The following is an 18,304-nucleotide window of genomic DNA, read 5'->3' as shown; positions in this document are numbered from 1 at the left end:
GAGGATGGAGCCGTGGAACCTGCACAGGAAGCTGGCAGTGGAGACCCAGGCCCATGCTTCCTTGGGGACATGTCTCTGGGGACAGGCCCTGTGACAATGGCCCACAGCCCCCATCACTGAGCCCAGATCCCCTCAACCTGAGCACATGGGGAGCTGGCCACTTAGCAGACCAGGGGGTGCTGGGCAAAGGCAGATGGAGCACAGTGGGGTGTCTTACGGCATTTGTGTTACCTTCCAAATTCTAAAACACAAATCAGCAACATTTTCACAAAAAATTGTGATCCTTCATGTACAGAAATATAAACAATTTGCCATTGCGTAGCAGGGCACCGTAGGAGAAGGGACAGGCTGGGAGTCCCGACTGCGTGCACTCAGCTGATGCTGGTGGACACCCCCCGCCCGGGTGCCAACACCTGAACGAGGCAGAACCGCAGTGACCTCTGGGGGCTGGGCAGAACTTCACAACCAAAAAGTCCCTTCAGTTTTTTGTCCCGATTTCAGTCAACGATGTAATGAATTGTAACAGGGCAATGGCATGTACAATGTACAAGAAAAACCCACTGTGTGCCTCCGTTGAACTGTAGCTTTTTATCCAACTTAACAAAATGATTGAATTGTGCTAATAATGAAATTCTAATAAACAACTGAAGAGAATTCAGGCCCAGCCTCTTCTGCTTACAGATGGAGGGCCGAGCGCACAGGCGGTGGGGGGTGCGGGCGGCAGGGCCAGGGGCCTGTGTGGGCGCCGCCTCCAGGTCTGCTTTTCCTCCAGGCACTCCTCTTGTTGTTTGAATGATTTTGTCTCATTTACAGAAATGACAGGCACACTTCTCCCTCTGCCGGTGCTGTCCCCTTATCAAACACCACCCTGCCGATGTGGAGCCCACAGCACACAGGTGATGGGGCGGGGAGCTCACATGCATGTTGCCACAACCCCACGTGGTGCTGCGCCCACAGCGATGCCCATGGCGGAGTAGGGCTCAGGCTGGACAGAGTGGGCTTCCCCCTGCCAGATACCTGCTGGGCCTCAGTTTCACCATTTGTCCAGGGAAGACAAAGAGAAGCAGCTACTCGGGTTGTTCCCTGAGGGTTCAGGTGTATGCAAGAAGACGTAGGTATGACTAGCACATGGCACACAGCCCATGCTTGGTGATGTCGGGCTGCTACGGAGTCAGCAGTCGAAGAGGTCTAACCTCTACAGAAGAAATTAGGAGATGGAAAGAAGAGGTCTTGCTTGAGCTGAGATCTGAAATCCAAGTGGGGAGCCAGGGTGGTGGCAAGGAGTGCCTGTGATGTGCCAGAGGGGCAGGGCGGGTGTGCCAGGTGGGCGCGCTGCAGCCTCGGGCAGGTTCTGCTCCGTGAGGCCTGTGCATGTGAATTCTAAGTGACTAGAGGGTCGTGTTTCGATGTGGGCACAGGCTGATATGCCTCAACTGCTAAACAGACAAATGTGCAAGATGCTGTTGTCGTGGGAATGCCTGAACACAGTGAAAGGAGGGGCGGGAGAAGGGCTCCAGGAGGCACTCAATGCACCCATGCGACCGGCCTACAAAAATCCAGTCCAAAAGCCCAAAACAGAACAGACACCACACACACGACACAACCCCAATTTGTTTAAAAAATGTGTATGATACACCGTGTACATGTGTGTGAATGCATATACATGCACACACTCACACCCGTCAGACAGAGAAACACCCCAAATGTGGACAGTGGGTACATCAAAGTGGTGGTATTACACCAGCTGTTTCTGTTTTTATGCTTTGTTGTGTTTGTATTTTCCACATTTCAACAATGATTACAACAACATTCTCTTATAATTAGAAAAAAGTGTAACCTCATTTAAGGGGTAAGGGCGAAATCGTCACTTAAAGCATGTGGTTCACACATATTATTGCATTTCTTTTAAAACAAAACTACTAACTGTTAAGCTTCCTTTAAAATAGGCAACTGTTCTGGGAAGGGAGGGATAAGGGGGAAAAAGAAAGGGGGCCTTACGATTAGCATGTATAGTGTGTGTGGGGCACGGGGAGGGCTGTGCAACACAGAGAAGACAAGTAGTGATTCTACTGCGTCTCACTACGCTGATGGACAGTGACTGTAATGGGGTGTGTGGGGGGGACTTGGTGAAGGAGGGAGCCTAGTAAACATAATGTTCTTCATGTAACTGTAGATTAATGATAACAAAATAACAACAGCAACAACAAAAATAGGCAACTGTTCAAAGATGGAACCTCAGGCCATGAGCCAGCCGCAGCTACGGGCCTGTGTGGCCGGGCCTGGGTGAAGGCCCAGCAGCCACATCCTGCGAGTGGAGGTCTCACAGAGCGGTGACACACGGAGGAGGAGCCACCTGCAAACAGGGGTCTCATCCTGGGGGCCGGGGGAACCTTTGCAGCTGACACCTTTCAGAAAGGCTGCTGGCCAAGGGTTAGAGCGTGGAAGGTGGCTTACATCCTGACAGAGCTGCCTGTGAGGGCAGGGTAGGCCTGGGTGCACAAGGGTCAGCAATTGCTGTCCTCATGTGCAGTCCCCACATGCTGTCTCCACACTGTCCCTATGCACTGTCCCCCCCCCCGCCACTGCTGTCCTATCTCCATCCCGTCATGCATCCTAAAATCACTGCTTCAGGAAGTGTTTTACAACTTCTCCTGTTTCTTGCTGTTACTCCATCATTTTGTTGTAACCAACAGGCAGCCATGTGCCTCAGGCCAGGATCACCCCACCCCCTGTGCACCCCAATCTGTTGCCTGGAAGCCCAGGAACCCCCCCTCCCCCACGGGCACCCAATCTGTCACCCGACAGCGTGTCAGTGGGTACTTACTGGCTTGCACAGGTCACGGTCGGTTTTTGCCTCCATCTCCCAGATGTGGTGACCGTCTGGAAGGAAGGGTGACATTCTGTTACTGCGTGTGCTTGGCTGGGCCCCCAAAACCACGTGCCTTGGTCCAGGCAGGACCCGGGACCAACGCCTCCCCTCCTGGCTGGGCCATCCTGGTTATTAACTCACACGAGTGGGAAGTCTAGCCAGAGCAGAGACACTGAGTCAAACACAAACCGGGGTGCAGAGGGCCTGGTGAACCCAAAGACCGCTGCTCGGCAGGAGGAGCCGGGTAGCAGGGAGCCCAGGAAGCTGCCCCCGGCCTGTGTCCTCAGGCCATGGTCATGGGAGGGACCCCCCACTTTTTCAAGGGACTGTGAGCCCAGGACAAGCACAGGTGACCGCTGAAGAAAGGAAGCTGCCCTCAGACCCAGGACCACCAGTGGCCACTAGCTGCTGCCTCGGGCGTACACGCGGGCGCCGGCCTAATGGCCTCAGCGGGAGCAGGGCCACTCTAAGGAGCCAGCGCTCAGAGCAGCCGCAGGGTAAATAAGAAAATCCCACCCTTGCCTACTTCTCACCACATCAGGATACAGAAATGCAAAGCACGGGGCACTTTAACCCTTCCCCTGCAGCGCCCACATGCTTAAAAAAACAAAATGGCTCTGGGTGCCCGAAAGGGCTCACTGCTCTGCAGGCCCGGGCCCGCCGGGGGCCGTGGTGGTCCAGACCGCTCTCTGGGGACTCCACGGACGCGTCCCGAGTCTGAGCCCCTCTCCGGCAGCACGCTGCCAGGCGCTGGTTTGGGGGTTATTTTGAATTATTTGAATTAAGATGTCACCTCCCAGAGGCCTCACCTCCTCCCCCTGTGTTGTCAGCTCCCCAAACTCACAATTACAGCCACTATACACTGTTTTTGCTTATGCTCTGCTTTCAGTATGTGTGTGTGTGTTACAAATCCTAAATTATAAATAAATTAGACAAAATCTCCTTTCTCTCCCTCGCAGTGCTGGCCAGGCCAGGGTGGAGGGTGGCGACGGGGAGGACATGTGAGTCACAGTGGACGGGAGCAGCGTCAGCACCCGGACCGCGCCAGCCTCCAGGAGCGAGCCCCCTCGGTGACAAAGCGCGTCCCTCCTCTAGGGACAAGTCACTCTGCAGCCCTCAGAGGCACCGGGAGCCCCAGAAACTGCACAGCTTCTGGGGTCCCATGAGCTCAGGACTCAGTGACAGAAGCACCTGTAGCTCAACCACACGTGCCGATGAAAGGCAGATTTCAGGCACCTTCACAAGGGGACCTGGGGATGCGGGGACACGGGCTCCCTAAGCCCTGCAGGCACACCTGCCCCCACACCTCCCTGGGGTGCGGAAACTGGAGTCGCTCTGTGTGTAGCCAAGCCTCCCACGCCCGTCAAGATCAACTTTTAGTATTTCTCATGACAAAGCCCATGTCTACGGCCCCCAAAACACAGCTTTAGGTTCTATAATTGGGAGAAAACCTGGCTGCTGCTCAGCCTGCCTGTTCAGGTTCCCCCAGAACTCGAGGCCACCTGGGCCTCCCACTGCATCACGCTGGCTATGAGGGGACCCGGCGCCCTCCGCTGTCCTCTGGGAGGGCTGCACAGATGTGCTCCCAAAAGGTCCTGCCCTTGGAGCCCCCACAGTGCACGGGTTGCTTCGGAGGCCGGGGCCCACGCGTCCCTGGCCGGCGTCCCAGGTCCCCCATCTGGTGTGACCCACAGCCCAGGGGAGCAGGTGCTGGTGCTCGCTTCTGGTAGGGGCTCTTCCAAAGGCTTATGAGACACACAGCAGTGCCCGGGGTGCCCGGGCTGGGCAGCCATGGGGCTCGTACTGTGAGTTAGGAAACCGCAAAATTGGCTCTGTGCCTGCACGCATCAGCCACAGCCAATCTCGGGGAGCTGGTGACGGCGGCTGCTGTGCTGCCACCCAGCCAGGTGCTGCATCCTGCAGAGGCCGGCCCAGCGGCGGGCCTGGCCGGGTGTGGTGCAGAATGTCAGCTTCTGCCGGGAAGGGAAATGGCCTGAATGGGCCTTTGTGTTCCAGCCTTATCAAGAGCTCCTGGGCTTCTCCTGGGAAACTGCTCACAAGCCCAGAAGTAAAAATATTCCTAGTCATTAGGGAATTCCCTGCAGCATGAGTCATCGGAAAGGCTTCCCCACCACACCCGCCAGGCGGCCTCGGGGCTGGTGCGCCTGCGCACGGGCGTCACTGCAGGGCCACCACACCAGAGCTGCTGGGGCACAGCGGGGTCCCATGTGCAGGGCCCAGGCTCCCTGGGGCGGGAGACCCTTGTCTCCAGAGCCCCAGAGGGCAGGAGGAGGCGCTAGCCCTCAATGCCTGTGACGTGCTCTCTACCACAGGAGGGCGGCATGACACCCGCTCCGGGGACAGGTACCCAGGCGCTTTGCCAAGCAAACACCGGCCTCCTGGGTCTTCTGCTGGCTGTGGGAGCGGGACTGCACGCCTGCTCACGGGCACCTGCTAAGCGCCCACTGTGCTTCTGGCCAGCAGGCAGGGTCCCAGGAAACACCAAGGCCAGAGTGGGTGTGGGCAGCACTGCCCCATCACAGGCTGTGTCTATTGGGGGGTACGTGAATGGTGTGGGGGGTGCTTGCCTCCCCTGTCCCAGGAGGCACCGGGGGCCTTGCTTGGGAATCCACCCTGGTGGAAGGGTCAGGAGTGTGTCCACTGCTGGTCTGGGAGGAGCTGGTCGGTGGGGTGGGGCTCCCAACTGCCTCTCCCATCCTTCCTCCCTGCTTGCCGCACCCACGGGCAGCCCCCTCCCGCAGAAGACACTCCAGAGGCAAGAGGAATTCATCCCCATACTGTGCTCCTGCTGGGGCCCCCGTGGCATTTCCACGTGATCCGGCAAGCCCACCCCCCAATCCCGGAGAGAAGAACACATGCCCACAGAGTACATGGACATCCACTGGCCCACCACGCACAATGGGCACGAGCCATGCGCAGACCAGCGTGGTCCACGTGAGCCCTGAACGGAGCCTGAACCCAGCAGGTGTGGCGCCGTGATGCGCTCCAGCGTGGCCTCAATGACACTGTGCCGTGTGCAAGGCGCCACTGTGACAGGACAGGTGCCCGACGTGTCCACGGAGGTCCGGCAAAGTCAAAGCTGTGAGCACAGGGCAGCTGGGGGCTCAGGCTGGGGGGAGCGTCGGGGAGCAGGGTGGCAGCTGGCAGGTGCTCTTGGGTGCCGACAGCACTCGCCAGCCAGCGGTGACAGCTACTCACTGACTTCCCCATAGCCTCTGGCTGCCTGTGGGTGTGGCCTGTGGGTCACAGCTCCATGAAGCCGACTGGAGTGAGTGATGACACGAGCACAGGGCAGCGCTGCTCAGTCCTGGGACAAGGGTGAAAAGGGGGCCGGGGGCCCCATCCCCCTGCCCCGGGAAGGGCCATGAAGGGCGGGGGTCTGGCTGGGCCCCACTGCATGAGGCGTGGAGGCTGTTGGGCTGGGGCTGCGCGTGCAGGACCTGGGTGCCCACCCTGCCCACGCCACCTGCACTGGGTGCGGGACCACCTTCGTCAGCACCTCGTGGGCTTGCAGGCTGGGGGCACAGGGGGTCCTGAGGGGTTCTGGGCAGCTGGCTCCCCTCCTGCCACTGATCTCCCAAGGCTGCTCAAAGTGCTGGTGACTTAGAATTGTGCAAAATAATTCAATTCAGGTAAAAGCCCACCTGAGAGCAGAGCAGAGAAGTGAGCATGGCTCACCAGCGCACCACAGATGGCAGGCCCGGCACCCCCAGGCCAGGGTTCAGGGACTCAGCTACCCCGGCCGGCATGGCCAGACCCTCGAGGTCCCCACGTGCTGTGAGCCCACCCAGGCCTGCCTGCAGTCAGCGCCCACAGCCGGCATGGCGAGCAGGTGACCGCAGGCCCATGTGCACCGCGCCCACCCCTCCTCCCCACACCGATGCCTGGACTCTGAGAGGAGCGTGTGTGAGCAGCCCTGAGACCCAGCTGAAGCCCTTTTCTGCAGATTCCCAGAAATTCTTCAGGGACCAGCACCCACGGAAACGGGCCAGCTGCCCCACAGCCACGGCAGGAGCCAGGGCCTCCACGTGGCATGGCCGGCACCAGTCCTGGAGACGTGCTGTGCACACTGGCCGGGCTCCAAGTCACCACACACGCCAGGTGGTGACAGGAGAGTCAAACAGGACCCACGCTGGCTGCGCCCCAGCTGTGGCTGCGCCCGAGCAGGACCCCGGGTATCTGCCCGCCCCCAACACAGCCAGAGACCCTTCACACACCCCCACGCACCTTATGCTTGAGGGACACCTAATGGCTCTAAAGTTGTGGTCAGCTCCATGGGCTGCTGGGCAGAGCTCAGAGACCCCTGGTAAAGGCGGATCAGGAGCCAAACGCCGTTCCATGCCCGGGACGGCTCTGGAAGGCCACGGCTCTGCTCCTCCTGAGGGCAGGCTGAGAAGGGTCTGCATCGGCCCAGAGTCTGGGCTCTGGCTTCCCAGGGCGGGCAGGAAGCCCCATCTCGCAAGGAAGCAACTCCTGCTTCCATTTTAAGGAAACTACGAAATCATGGACATGTCTCTCCTTCCATGTGTGCAAATGCCTGCCAAGCCACACCTTTCCCACGTCTTTACTTTCATTCAAGGGGCATCTGTTGAGCACTGTCTGTGGGCACGTCTGGTTCTCGCAAAGACAGGTGACAGTGACAGCCTCGTCTGCACGGCTGCAGGGTTGCATCAAGGCTGGAATGCGGGGTTCCTTCAGGAGGCTGAGGGCACGGGGCTGAGAAATAGCAAGGGCCTGGGGTGGGGGGTGGCAAAAAGGGGCAAGCCAGCACAGACCCAGAGACAGGCAGAGACAAGGGGCACCACTGGGGCCGGTCACAGGCAAGTGGGGGCCGTGCTGGGCTTGGGGCCTTAGCAAAGCGTTCGGGCACCTGGTGACGTCTTGAAAGGGAAGGTCTGGCATGCAGCCTGAGGTGGGCAGTTGTCCCGGTGGTCCCAGTGAGCCAGGCAGTGGGCCCCCGAACCCAGGCAGGCTGGGACCTGGCCAGGGACTGGGGAAGCTCAGTGGCCTTGGGCCTGGGACTCCGGGGCGATGACAGAGCTTCTGGGGGGCTCACCACCCACGCTGAGGGCCTCCTGAAGGAACCCTGCATTCTAGCCTTGATGCTACTCTGCAGCTGTGCAGACAGAACCTCGCAGCCCCATGAAGCCTAGACAACTGTGTTTCATCTAAACTGACTTTAGCGTTCTCTCCAAGATCAACTAGGAGAAGCCTAGCCTCAGTCACAGAGCGCGTCGGAGCACATCACGAGGTGCGTGGGCACAGCCTTGGCCGAGAAGCAGACATACAGATGGACCTGGGGACATCTGCTCCCCTTTCGAAAAATACGACTTGCGTGTAGGGTGTGAATATGCACATAGCCTCACTGAGACACAAGCACAACATCGCCAAGGGCACGTAGTGCGTGCCCGCGGTGCTCTCATCTCACCTGTCACAGGCAGGATGCATTTGTGGGGTGTCCCGTCACCACCTCTCCTGTGTGCCCACACTGAGGTGCTGCGGGAACGAGGGGCGAGTGGCAGGTGCTCAGCCACATGGGGCCCCAGGGAAGGCCACAAAATGAAGATGAGCCCGATAGTGGGGACACAGGGAACCCGCCTGCAGGAGGTGCTCCGAGGTGCCCGTGACAGCTCAGCACATGGCGGGTGCCCCGCTGGCCTCAGAAAAGCGGAGCCAGCTGCCCGACCCCTCAGCCAAGGGGGCCACCACCCTGGCCCGCTGCAATCACGGATGTCCTGGGGCTCGGCAGCTGAGGGCCGTCGCCGCCCTCCTCTTGGACACACATGAGGTTAAAGCTCAGAAGGTTAAATTACTTCAAAATTAACCTCCTCCAAAGGAGAGCATTCCAGTAACACAAACTCCTCTCCTTATCATTACACTTGGTTGGGTTTTCACCATAATTTTAAGCATATTTTCCAACTATGCGCATGATTACATAGGCAGGCCAAGTCAACAGGCAAGACTTTTAAGTCCATTTTGCTTCAAGTACTTAAGTTTCCTGCCATCGGCACAAAATCAAGATCCCATTATGGAGGCTGAATGCCTCACAGTGTTTGGTGATTAGCCCCGGCACGGGAACATCGCGCCAGGGGATCTGGAGAGGAAGGCCAGTGGCCTGGCACTGCAGGCGCCCTGCTCCCCAGCCTGAGGGGGCAGCGGCTCGCTGTTCCTGGGGGCGCCAAGGGGCTTCTCTGCAACACAGGGCGGGCACCTGAGCCAGGTGTGCCACACGCACGTGCATCTACCTCAGCACAGCAAGGGCTGGTCCCTCTGGTTACCAAGTACCTGAGAGGACCCTTCTCCTCACACCTGTAGCAGCCCGTCCCCAGGTTCATCTTCTGTGCGCGCGCGCACACACACACACACACACACACACACACACACACACACACACACACACACACACACACACACACACACACACACACACACACACACACACACACACACACACACACACACACACACACACACACACACACACACACACACACACACACGTCTGCATGCACACACTCAGGTCTGCACACCCAGAGATCTACACACAGAGGTCTGCCCATACACCCTGGGTCCTGAGCGACCCTGCGCCTGCTTGCTGGCTTGGGCACCAAGAGTGTGACCTGAAGGATGCAAAGCAGGTGTGGAAAGGTCTCTGTGCCATGGAGGTTCCACCCGGCTACTATGGAAGCTCTGCCTGGATGCCTGCCTTGCTGGGAAGTCTGTGGTTCTGAGAAATGAGACTTGTCTACGCAGATGGTGTGCGTGCTTCCCAGATGCAGCCTGCGTGGGGGCCCTGGGGTGAGAGCTTACCAAAGCCCCAGAAGAAGGCGGCCACCATGCGAGGGGAGGGGGCAGGGCACTGCCCCCCACACGGCCGGAATGAGCGTGCCTTCGTGGTGGTGTCCCCACAACCGCAGCCCTCACACACGAACTGGCATGTGTAAGGATGGGCCCCACGTTCGGAGACACATGTCTGCTCCCACAGCAGCCCCACGCCCAGCACAGGAGGGGCGGGCCACGCTCTGCCTCCAGGAGCCAGGTCCCACCTGCGCCCCAAATGGGAACCTCGCTGCCGGTCTGACTACAAACACCATACCTGGCGCTTTCTCCACAAAAATGACCTTGGAGTCCTGCAGGAAGTTGTGGCCAGACAGGACCATCTTCTTCCCGCCGAGGACAGGGCAGCTGGCCGCACTCTGCTTCTCCACGAGGGGCAGTTCCTGGGCTGACCGCTGGGCTGCGTGGGGCCAGGAAAGCAATGTGAGCGACAGGCTCCCGGCCGCATCCCCCCCCCAGTGTGGCCAGCCCACCCGGAGGGGCCCCTCAGGGGTCCTCGGTGACCTGCAGGAAAGCCGTGAAGCATGAATAGGGCAAAGCTGGGGGCACACAGGCCGCATGTGCACAAGTCAGGTCAGAGGAGCCACGCAGACACATGAGCAACCCAGTCTGCGCTGGTGTGTGCACACATGTGGGTCAGTGTGGGCACTTGTGTGGGTGACATGCACACCCTCCCGGGTGGCTGAAGGCCCCATGATGCCTGCAGGGAGTCCACTGATGGGGCGCTGTGGGTACGCTCTGCGTGGAGGACAGAGGCACCTGCTCCAGCCAAGGAGCCACTGCCGCTCACAGCAGGGCCCCCTGACCACCACGGTGGGGACAGAACCCCAGGAGCGACAGTGAGACCCTGGGCGTGGGGCCGGGGCACAGGCCAGGAGGTGACCCAGGCTGGGTGGGCAGAGGCAAGGCAGGTGAGGGGACCCCGGGGAGAGCAAGGACCCGCCAGGCAGGAGCAGCTGGGGTGTGGAGGCCAGATGGAGGTTGGATTTGGCCCAGGAGCCTGGAGGCAGCGGGACACCGCGGAACACGCCGCAGAGAGCCACGGCTGGGGAAATGGGGCAGTCAGGGAGCAGCAGGACAGAAGGACATGGAAGCAGCCCAGCAGGCAGAGGACTCTGCGCAGCAGCAGACATGGCGGCCGGCATGTCCTTGTGTAGTCACCTGACCTGCGAGGGAGGATCCCAGGAGGGTCCCGCCCATCTCACGCGGAGGAGACCGTGCCACAGAGAGGTCCGTGCTGAGGCGTGGGGACACCCTGAGGGGCCGGCAGGACAGCAAGCTGGGCAAAGGCGGCCTGGGCAGGGAGAGCAGCCATGGGAGGCAGGGGACGCGGTGTCCACAGAGCTTTACCAGTGACCCCATGTGCTGACAGGCATCAGTGGGGCTGCGACCAGGGAATGCTGGCCGCACATGTGACTGGCACAAGGCAGGAAGCAGGGGAGCCCCCCAGGTGGGACCACACACACAGGCAGAGGCGATGGCCAGGGAGAGAGGACTCGGGTAGAAGTCGGCCTAGAACTCGGTTTGTTCAATCACAAGCATCCCTCTGCCCCAGGGCTCCTGAAATGCGAGGTCAGGTCAAATGTGACCATGTGCTTTCATTGCCCCGTAGGTGCCAGGCACTGTGGCAGACTCTGTGCCACAGGAGCAGCACAGTCCACACGCGTGGGGCCTGGCTGCCTTGATGGAGGAATCGCCCTCTTCCCATGACTGCAAGGGACACGTATGGCCTGGATGGGAAAAGGCAGGTCACCGCTACACGGCTGACAGCAAAGAAAAGGTGGCCCGGGAGCGAGGTGGGGGGCCACTCACAGCACTCGATGGGGTTCGAGGCCGCCTGGAGCGACAGCACGCGGCCGCCGGGCTGCGGGATGTGCACCCTGAACACCAGCCGCACACGCGTGTTCTTCCTCCCGATGTCCGTCTCCCCCTTGCGCAGCTCGATGTCCGAGTTCCGTAGCTTCAGGATACCGGCGCAGTCGATGCTGGCAACGGAAACCCACGGCGTCTCAGCACGGGCCCCGGACACGGCGCCACAGGGGCTCGCCGGGGCCGGACGGGGCAGGGGCAGCCACAGGCAGGCAGCCTGCCTGCACTGTGTGCTCCGGGCCCCACGCCTGGCCTCGGGCAGCCTGGGGGGATGTGCCGGACACTCAGGGTTCCAGAAGCTTCACCCTGGGTGTGCTGGGCGTGCCTGCCTGGTGCGGGGCCAGCACTGTTCTCGTCCTGCCATGGGCATCCTGTGGCACCTCCCAAAGTCCCTTCATGTAAGGCTTGGCAGCACCGCCATCACTCCACTGAGGATCCCAGATTTCTTAGGGCTTCATGCGATTGCCCTTAGATTAGTGATTTCATTCACACCAGGCCCCAGCCAGACGCTGTACACAGAAAAACCAGCACCGCGCCTCCCTCGGGCAGCCCAGAGGACAAGGCCCACGAGCGCCCTGCTGTGCACACCGCTACCCGCCAGCACAGCCGGGCAGCAGCGCCGACACTGAAGCCAATGGGGGGGCCGGCCTGGGGCACCCGGGCTGCGCTTACGCCCGAGCCCATGCAGTGGGATGGAGGCGGTGGCGCGGAGGTCCCAGCTTCTGAAGGAGCCCATGGGTTCTCCAGCCGCCCTGGTCACCCTGGCCTGGGGCAACTGAGCAGCAAATCTAAGGACTGGAATGAATCCACATGCAGGGGCGCGTACGTAACCCCAGTCCAGAGGTGTGTATGCACCCAATCCAAAGGTACACACACAGCCCCAATCCAGAGGAACATACGCACCCCCAGTCCAGAGGTACACATGCACCCCTAATCCAGAGGTATGTACATACCCCCAATCCAGAGGTATAATGCACCCCCCAATCCAGAGGTATGTATGCACCCCCAATCCAGAGGTGCATATGCACCCCCTAATCCAGAGGTACGTACACACCCCCAATCCAGAGGTGTATATGCACCCCCAATCCAGAGGTATGCACACACACCCCAATCCAGAGGTGTGTATGTATTCCCGAACCCATGCAAAGCAAACACGGGAAGAGAACTTTCTGTTTGTTTTTGACTTAGAGGGTTTAACAGTCACGAGTGCCTGATCCGAGTCCCACGTGCCGTGGCTGCCCGCCTCAGCGCCTCTCACTCGCCATCTGGCTCCGCCCCTCTCCGTGGATGCCCCACACTCCCCGCCTTGGCCTGCCAGCCCCTCCTCTCACTTGGTGCTCAGCTCAGTGGTGCCTCCTCAGAGACATCTTGCCCACCTCCAGGGGCCCAGCGCCTCAGCACCCCCATGTCAGTAACCAGCATACCCTAATGCACTTATCCAGTGTGTGCTTGTCTGTCCCCCAAAGCCCAGCAGAAGGCAAGCCTGTGGGGCAGCTCTGCGTCTTTCTTTGGCCAATGCAACAGCTCTAAACCGATAGGTCAGACGGGACTTTGCAGCTCAGAGCTGGCCAGTCGGCAGTGTCTGGCGGTTCCTCCGTGACACCCTGGTTTGTCACTGTTTGCATTTCAACCAACTGCTAAATCGGAAACAAACACTGTCGTGTTCAGGAGCTGAATGCAGGCACGGGCGGGTGGGAACAGCTGTGGAATTGGGTGTTTATTTTAAGTGGCAATAGGCACAGTGGCTGAAACCCTGGGAGGAAACAAACCTGTTGCCATTAACATTTGCAAAGTTTACTTAGGTGTTAAGCCAGAGAGCCCTGGGCCACGGGGGCTCTGTGAAAGTGGGGAGGCTCGGGAACACCGGGCCAGCGGCTGAAAGCTCCCCACCCCCACTTACATTGCTCGCATGTTATTTTCCGGCAGGAGTGGAATTTCCAGGACTTTGGTGTTGGACAGGATGGCTTCGTGACTGGTGGTGGACACAGTCTTCCCCGTGATCCGGTGGACCTGGTAGAAGGCGTGAGGTCTCAGCAGGCGGTCGTCCGCTGTCCCGATGAACAGCTGCAGCGTGAGCGGCTCGGTCTCCAAGTAGCCATGCAGCTGGCAAGAGAACAAGAAACTCCCGCTAAGCACCCAAGTGCAGGCTGCTTGGAATCAATTAAATTTTCATAAGCACGGGCTAATTCAAAAGTGAACCTGTGACAGGTGCTCGGCGCTGAGCCCCTGCGCCCCACCCTCCTCTTTCTCTGTTGTGAATATTGGTGCCACACAGCGAGCCGCCGGAAAATGCTGCGTTGCCCTGGAGGTCCCGGGGCGCCTGGCGAGGTGTCAGTTCCGAGCGCTCCTGCTACCCGTGGTCCCCTGCACACGTACCTGCGCGCACGCAATTGCCGCCAGGCCTGGTGTCCATCTGTGACCAACAGAGCTCATTTCCCGGGAGAGGCAGGTGGAGGATGGCCCTCCCTTCCTGCCAGCCACTGTCTCTTCCCCAGACCCTGGACCCAGCACATTCCCCGGCCTGTCACCAGCATCTCGTGAGGACACCTCTGCTGCCCAGGCGAGTGGCAGTTGGAGGTCAGAAAGCTGGGAACATGCAGCCATCGGCCTCAGCCCCCCACCCCAGTAAACTCCGGCATGCGCCCTGTGGGACAGGCCCAGCCTCGTATTGGAGCCCTTTTCTACCTGGCTCAGGGCCTCGCTGCTTCAGAGGCAGGTGGTAGCTGAATGCTGCCCTGGCGCCCACTGGCACATACCCAGACCGGGTGCAGGAAGCCCCCAGGTGTGCGGTCTGTGCCCCATCCACGACCAGTGTCACACAGCGCAGGCCATGTTCATGTGTGCTGCTGGCCGGGCGCCCAGTCCTTGAAGAGACGGCTTGTGCACTGGACATGGAGCCCGAACGCCAGTGAGGCTCTGGTGACCCAGACACACAGCCCTGCGTCCCTGGGGCGCCAGGCTCCACTCCCGCACCTCAGAGAGGTCAGCGGCCCTTCCCGGAGCTGAGGTGTGGGGCCCCCAGCCGCCCCCGGCCCCTTCTGCATCAGGCCTCCTGACAGTTAAGTCACCGTTAGCAGCTCAAGTATGTTCAAGCATGTCAACCTTTACCACCATCCAGACTGCGGCACAGACACGTCCTGTTGCAGCACTGTCCCCAGAGGTGGACACGACTCGGCCAGAGGCCCGGTCCCTGGCCCCACGGCCTTGATGCCTGCCCGGCTCCTCAAGGAATGGCATGCGAGTGAGTGGAGGCTGCAGAGCACCGCGCTGGGAAGACCCTTTGCTGTTGGCCCAGCTCACTTCCCCTGCAGCTGATTCTTAGTCTCACGTGACCCCATCGCCAAGTCTCACTCCCTGGGCTCAGGATCGGGACACCATCGATGCTTCTGAACCGGCCCAGAGGCCAGGCTGCGCAGGACTCCAAGGACGGGACGTTCTTGCTGTCCACCCACCAGCGGGTCCACCACCCAATAGGCGTCCCCAGGGCGAGGCTAGATGAGGCGGCTGGCGGGGCCACAGCTCCGCCTTGCTCTCAAGGTTGCCCTGGGGGCCCCAGCCCTGCCTGGAAAGATGCCAGGGAGGTGCCACAGAGCAACTGGGACAGAGGAGCGGGGCCAGGAAGGGAGCCCAGGCCACCCTGGGCAGCACGGCACTGCCAGGGCGGAGGGAGGCAGGACACAGGGGTCTCGGGGAGGCTGAGGGGGGTGAGCCACCCACTGCAGGAGGCCTCTGGGGATGGTGGAGCTAAAACCATTCCCAGGTGTCACAGAGAGAATGGGAAGCCCACTGGGACGGTGTCCACATGAGCCCTCCACACGGACAGAGGGAAGTGAGACAGCCCAGGGCGAGGACACAGTCCGAGCAGCGAGGCCCCTGTGGCCACGCGCTGGCCGGCCTTCAGCACGACGCCACGAGGCCCACAGGTCAGTGTGCCAAACTAAGTAATGAGCTTCAGAAACGGGGTACAGAAACTGGCACCGCAGCCAGCGTGGCAGGACCCCAGTATGGCAGGCGCTGGTGAGCACGCCGCTTGTCCAGGGCAGAGCGTGGCCTCCAGCATCCAGTCCAGTGTGAGCAGGCTGCTCACCGTGAGGAGGGAGCTCCGTGACCCTCCCGGGCCCAAGCCAGCCACTGGCTGGCACTCACCCCGGGGACACCAGAGGTCCTGCAGGCCCTCGCTCCCAACAGGTGTGAGCCGCCCCCTCCCCACTGTCCCCCAACAGCAGGAAAACGGCCCGGCCCGCACTCACAAAGGCGAATGGGCTGCCCAGCGGCCTCGGACGGGGTGCCCCAAGCATGGGGGGACGCCGAGGCTGGGCCTGCACCTGGCATCGAGCTCCGAGGCTTGCCTGCAGCAGGAGGCTCCGCCTCCCCGAAGCCACTCCTTCTGGGGACATTCCCACCCGCACCCTCAACCGACTTAGATGGCTCAACATGAACATCTGCAGTGCCATATTTAAGATTTCAAAAGGGGGCCCAACATACGGATCTGTTAAGGCAGAGAAGCAAACGCCAGCTGCTGCGTGAGATGTGGCTCAAACCAGCAGTAACCCGTTACTCAAAACCAAGGTGATGAGACCCACCTACTATTTTGATCTCATTTACCAGACATGGAGTCATTTACAAATTTTGGGTCTCAGAAGAGAAATCCCACAGGATGACGATCGTTCAGGAGATTTGCAGACAATGAGCAAGCTGAGCCCACGTGGGGTAGCAGAGGGCTGTGCACAGGGCCACGGGCACCTGGGACCACAACACATCAGTGCCGCTGCCTCCGTGGCCAACACCACCTGCTCAATGTCACAACACGGACACAAGAAACCACACCTCCAAGACCAGGCTGCCTGCCTCACATTCGCAGCCCCAGAAATGAATGACTTCAGCTTCAAGTGGATGGATTTCCAGCGGCCTGGGACATGCAGCCCGGGGCGCCTTCCTGGTACCCGGCGTCTGTGAATGCCTCCGGGTGAGAACCCGGGGCTCTGGTTGAGGTTTAACAGCCCACAGTCACAGCACAGAGTGGTCGCCGGGATCCCGCTGTCGGCCTGAGGTTTGGTCGAGGTGGTGGCAGAGCTCCGTGTGGAGTGAAGGGCTCCCACACCTGAACGCTGGGGCTGTCCACACTCACTCAGCACGCACACTCCTCACACCCACACAGACAGTGCATCACACTGACACGCGCACATTTGCAAAGAGGCCCTCTGGACACCCCGGAGCACCGCATTTTGTGGGGAAGAGCTTCCTTGCCGGCTGGCAGCGTGAGACCCTGTGCTGGGCATCCCACCTTTATCTTTCTCTGAGACACAGTCCCAGGCATCTGTGGACGTGACCATCTTCAGATAGTCCTTTCACAGTGACGTGATGAAGCTTCCGCCCTGACCCACAGGTGTCTCACAGGTGTGTGCATGCAAGGGAAGGGCGAGCGCCCAAGGCTGCAGCTGGCAGGAGCCCATTTCCATGGAGGAACCCGGAGGTGCCCGCGGCAGACAGCGGGTGGCCCGTGGTCAGCGCTGCTGTGGTGGGACTGACAGATCACCGAGGATCACAAACCCCCTCAGCCCTCCTCCATCCTGCCCGCCTGTGCTGGGCACATGCAGGCTGGCACGGACCCCCTCACCTCGGAGCCCATCGTCAGCACAGAAACACCGGCACGAGCCAGCCCCGCGCCGGACGCTCCTTTCCAGGTGCTTCCTGCTAATACTGCTTCATTCTGCAGGTGCAATGCCTCTCCTGTTCAACCTGAAAAGTTTTTGGATATGAACACACGAGTGTCTCTACTGCAGCGGGGTCTGGCGAGGGTGGGAAGCCAAGACCGGCCTGTCTGGGCCACCTGGCTTCTCATCTGTTTGTGGGGGAGTGGGCATCCAGTCTTCTGCCAATTAAATGAGCTTCCTAACGCACTCCGTGTGGGACTCAAACCTAAATTTTTACAACAGTAAATGAAAAAATAGAACCAGAGATTGATTACCAATTTTGCTGCTCAGTATTCCATTTTGTGAGATCTAATGCAATTCGTAAATGAGTCTTTGACCAAAAGCTTCTCTCGAGTGGCCAGGACATGCTCCGTGGTGTCAGAAGATGGCCCAGCAGCACGGCACACGGGCCCTGTGACGCCTTGAAATGACACCCTGAGGTCCCCCGGGACTGGGGCACTTCTCTGGTGGTATGTAGATGGAAGCAGACTGTGCGTACGATGGAATCCTTTTGAAAAGATGCCATTTCAGTGAAAATGGAAATATTTAAGTTTTGACCTGGGAGGTAAACATCTATTATTTAAAGCACGAAGTTCATTTTAAGAAAACTAATTTAAATATTTCACACATTGTACTGCACGGCTTCTCTGCGTCTGGCACATTACAGTATTTGCCAAAATAATACTTATAAAATCACCTGTCATAACAATACCTTCTGTTTGCCTCAACCTACACTAAACAAAATGTATCCATCTTTCCATTTCCAGGCTCCAGGAGCCCCTGGGTCCTGTTTCTAGCTCCTGTGCTTGCCTCGGCGCTTCCCCAGCATACGGCAGGGGAGGGGGTGCCCACGGCCGCACCACCGGAGGGTCGGGACCCAGCACGAACACAGAGCACGTTAACTGAGGGAAATGCTTCTCCACTAGCAGCTCTGAACTGGTACACTGGTAAACTAGGCAAGAGAAAAGGGAACCCTCCTGCAGAACCATCAGTTTAACGGGGGGGTCATGCACTT

General features: G+C 59.8%; 1 protein-coding gene across 9 annotated transcripts in view; it reads right to left on the bottom strand.

The window, feature by feature from the left end:
• The window catches only part of NFATC1 (nuclear factor of activated T cells 1), a 181,985-nt gene that overhangs the window by 124,205 nt on the left and 39,476 nt on the right, over nucleotides 1-18,304 (bottom strand). For all 9 annotated transcript variants that reach the window (XM_036884312.2, XM_057504309.1, XM_036884313.2 and 6 more), the window contains exons 4-7: nucleotides 13,497-13,699; nucleotides 11,540-11,712; nucleotides 9,987-10,127; nucleotides 2,825-2,880 (exon numbers count right to left, since the gene is read on the bottom strand). In XM_036884312.2, the coding sequence (XP_036740207.2) occupies nucleotides 2,825-2,880; nucleotides 9,987-10,127; nucleotides 11,540-11,712; nucleotides 13,497-13,699 (573 nt within the window). The remainder of the gene's footprint in view (nucleotides 1-2,824; nucleotides 2,881-9,986; nucleotides 10,128-11,539; nucleotides 11,713-13,496; nucleotides 13,700-18,304) is intronic.

Source organism: Manis pentadactyla, chromosome 6 (assembly GCF_030020395.1).
Source record: "Manis pentadactyla isolate mManPen7 chromosome 6, mManPen7.hap1, whole genome shotgun sequence".
NCBI classification, from domain to species: Eukaryota; Metazoa; Chordata; class Mammalia; order Pholidota; family Manidae; genus Manis; species Manis pentadactyla.
This window is presented reverse-complemented; position numbering and strand designations above follow the sequence as displayed.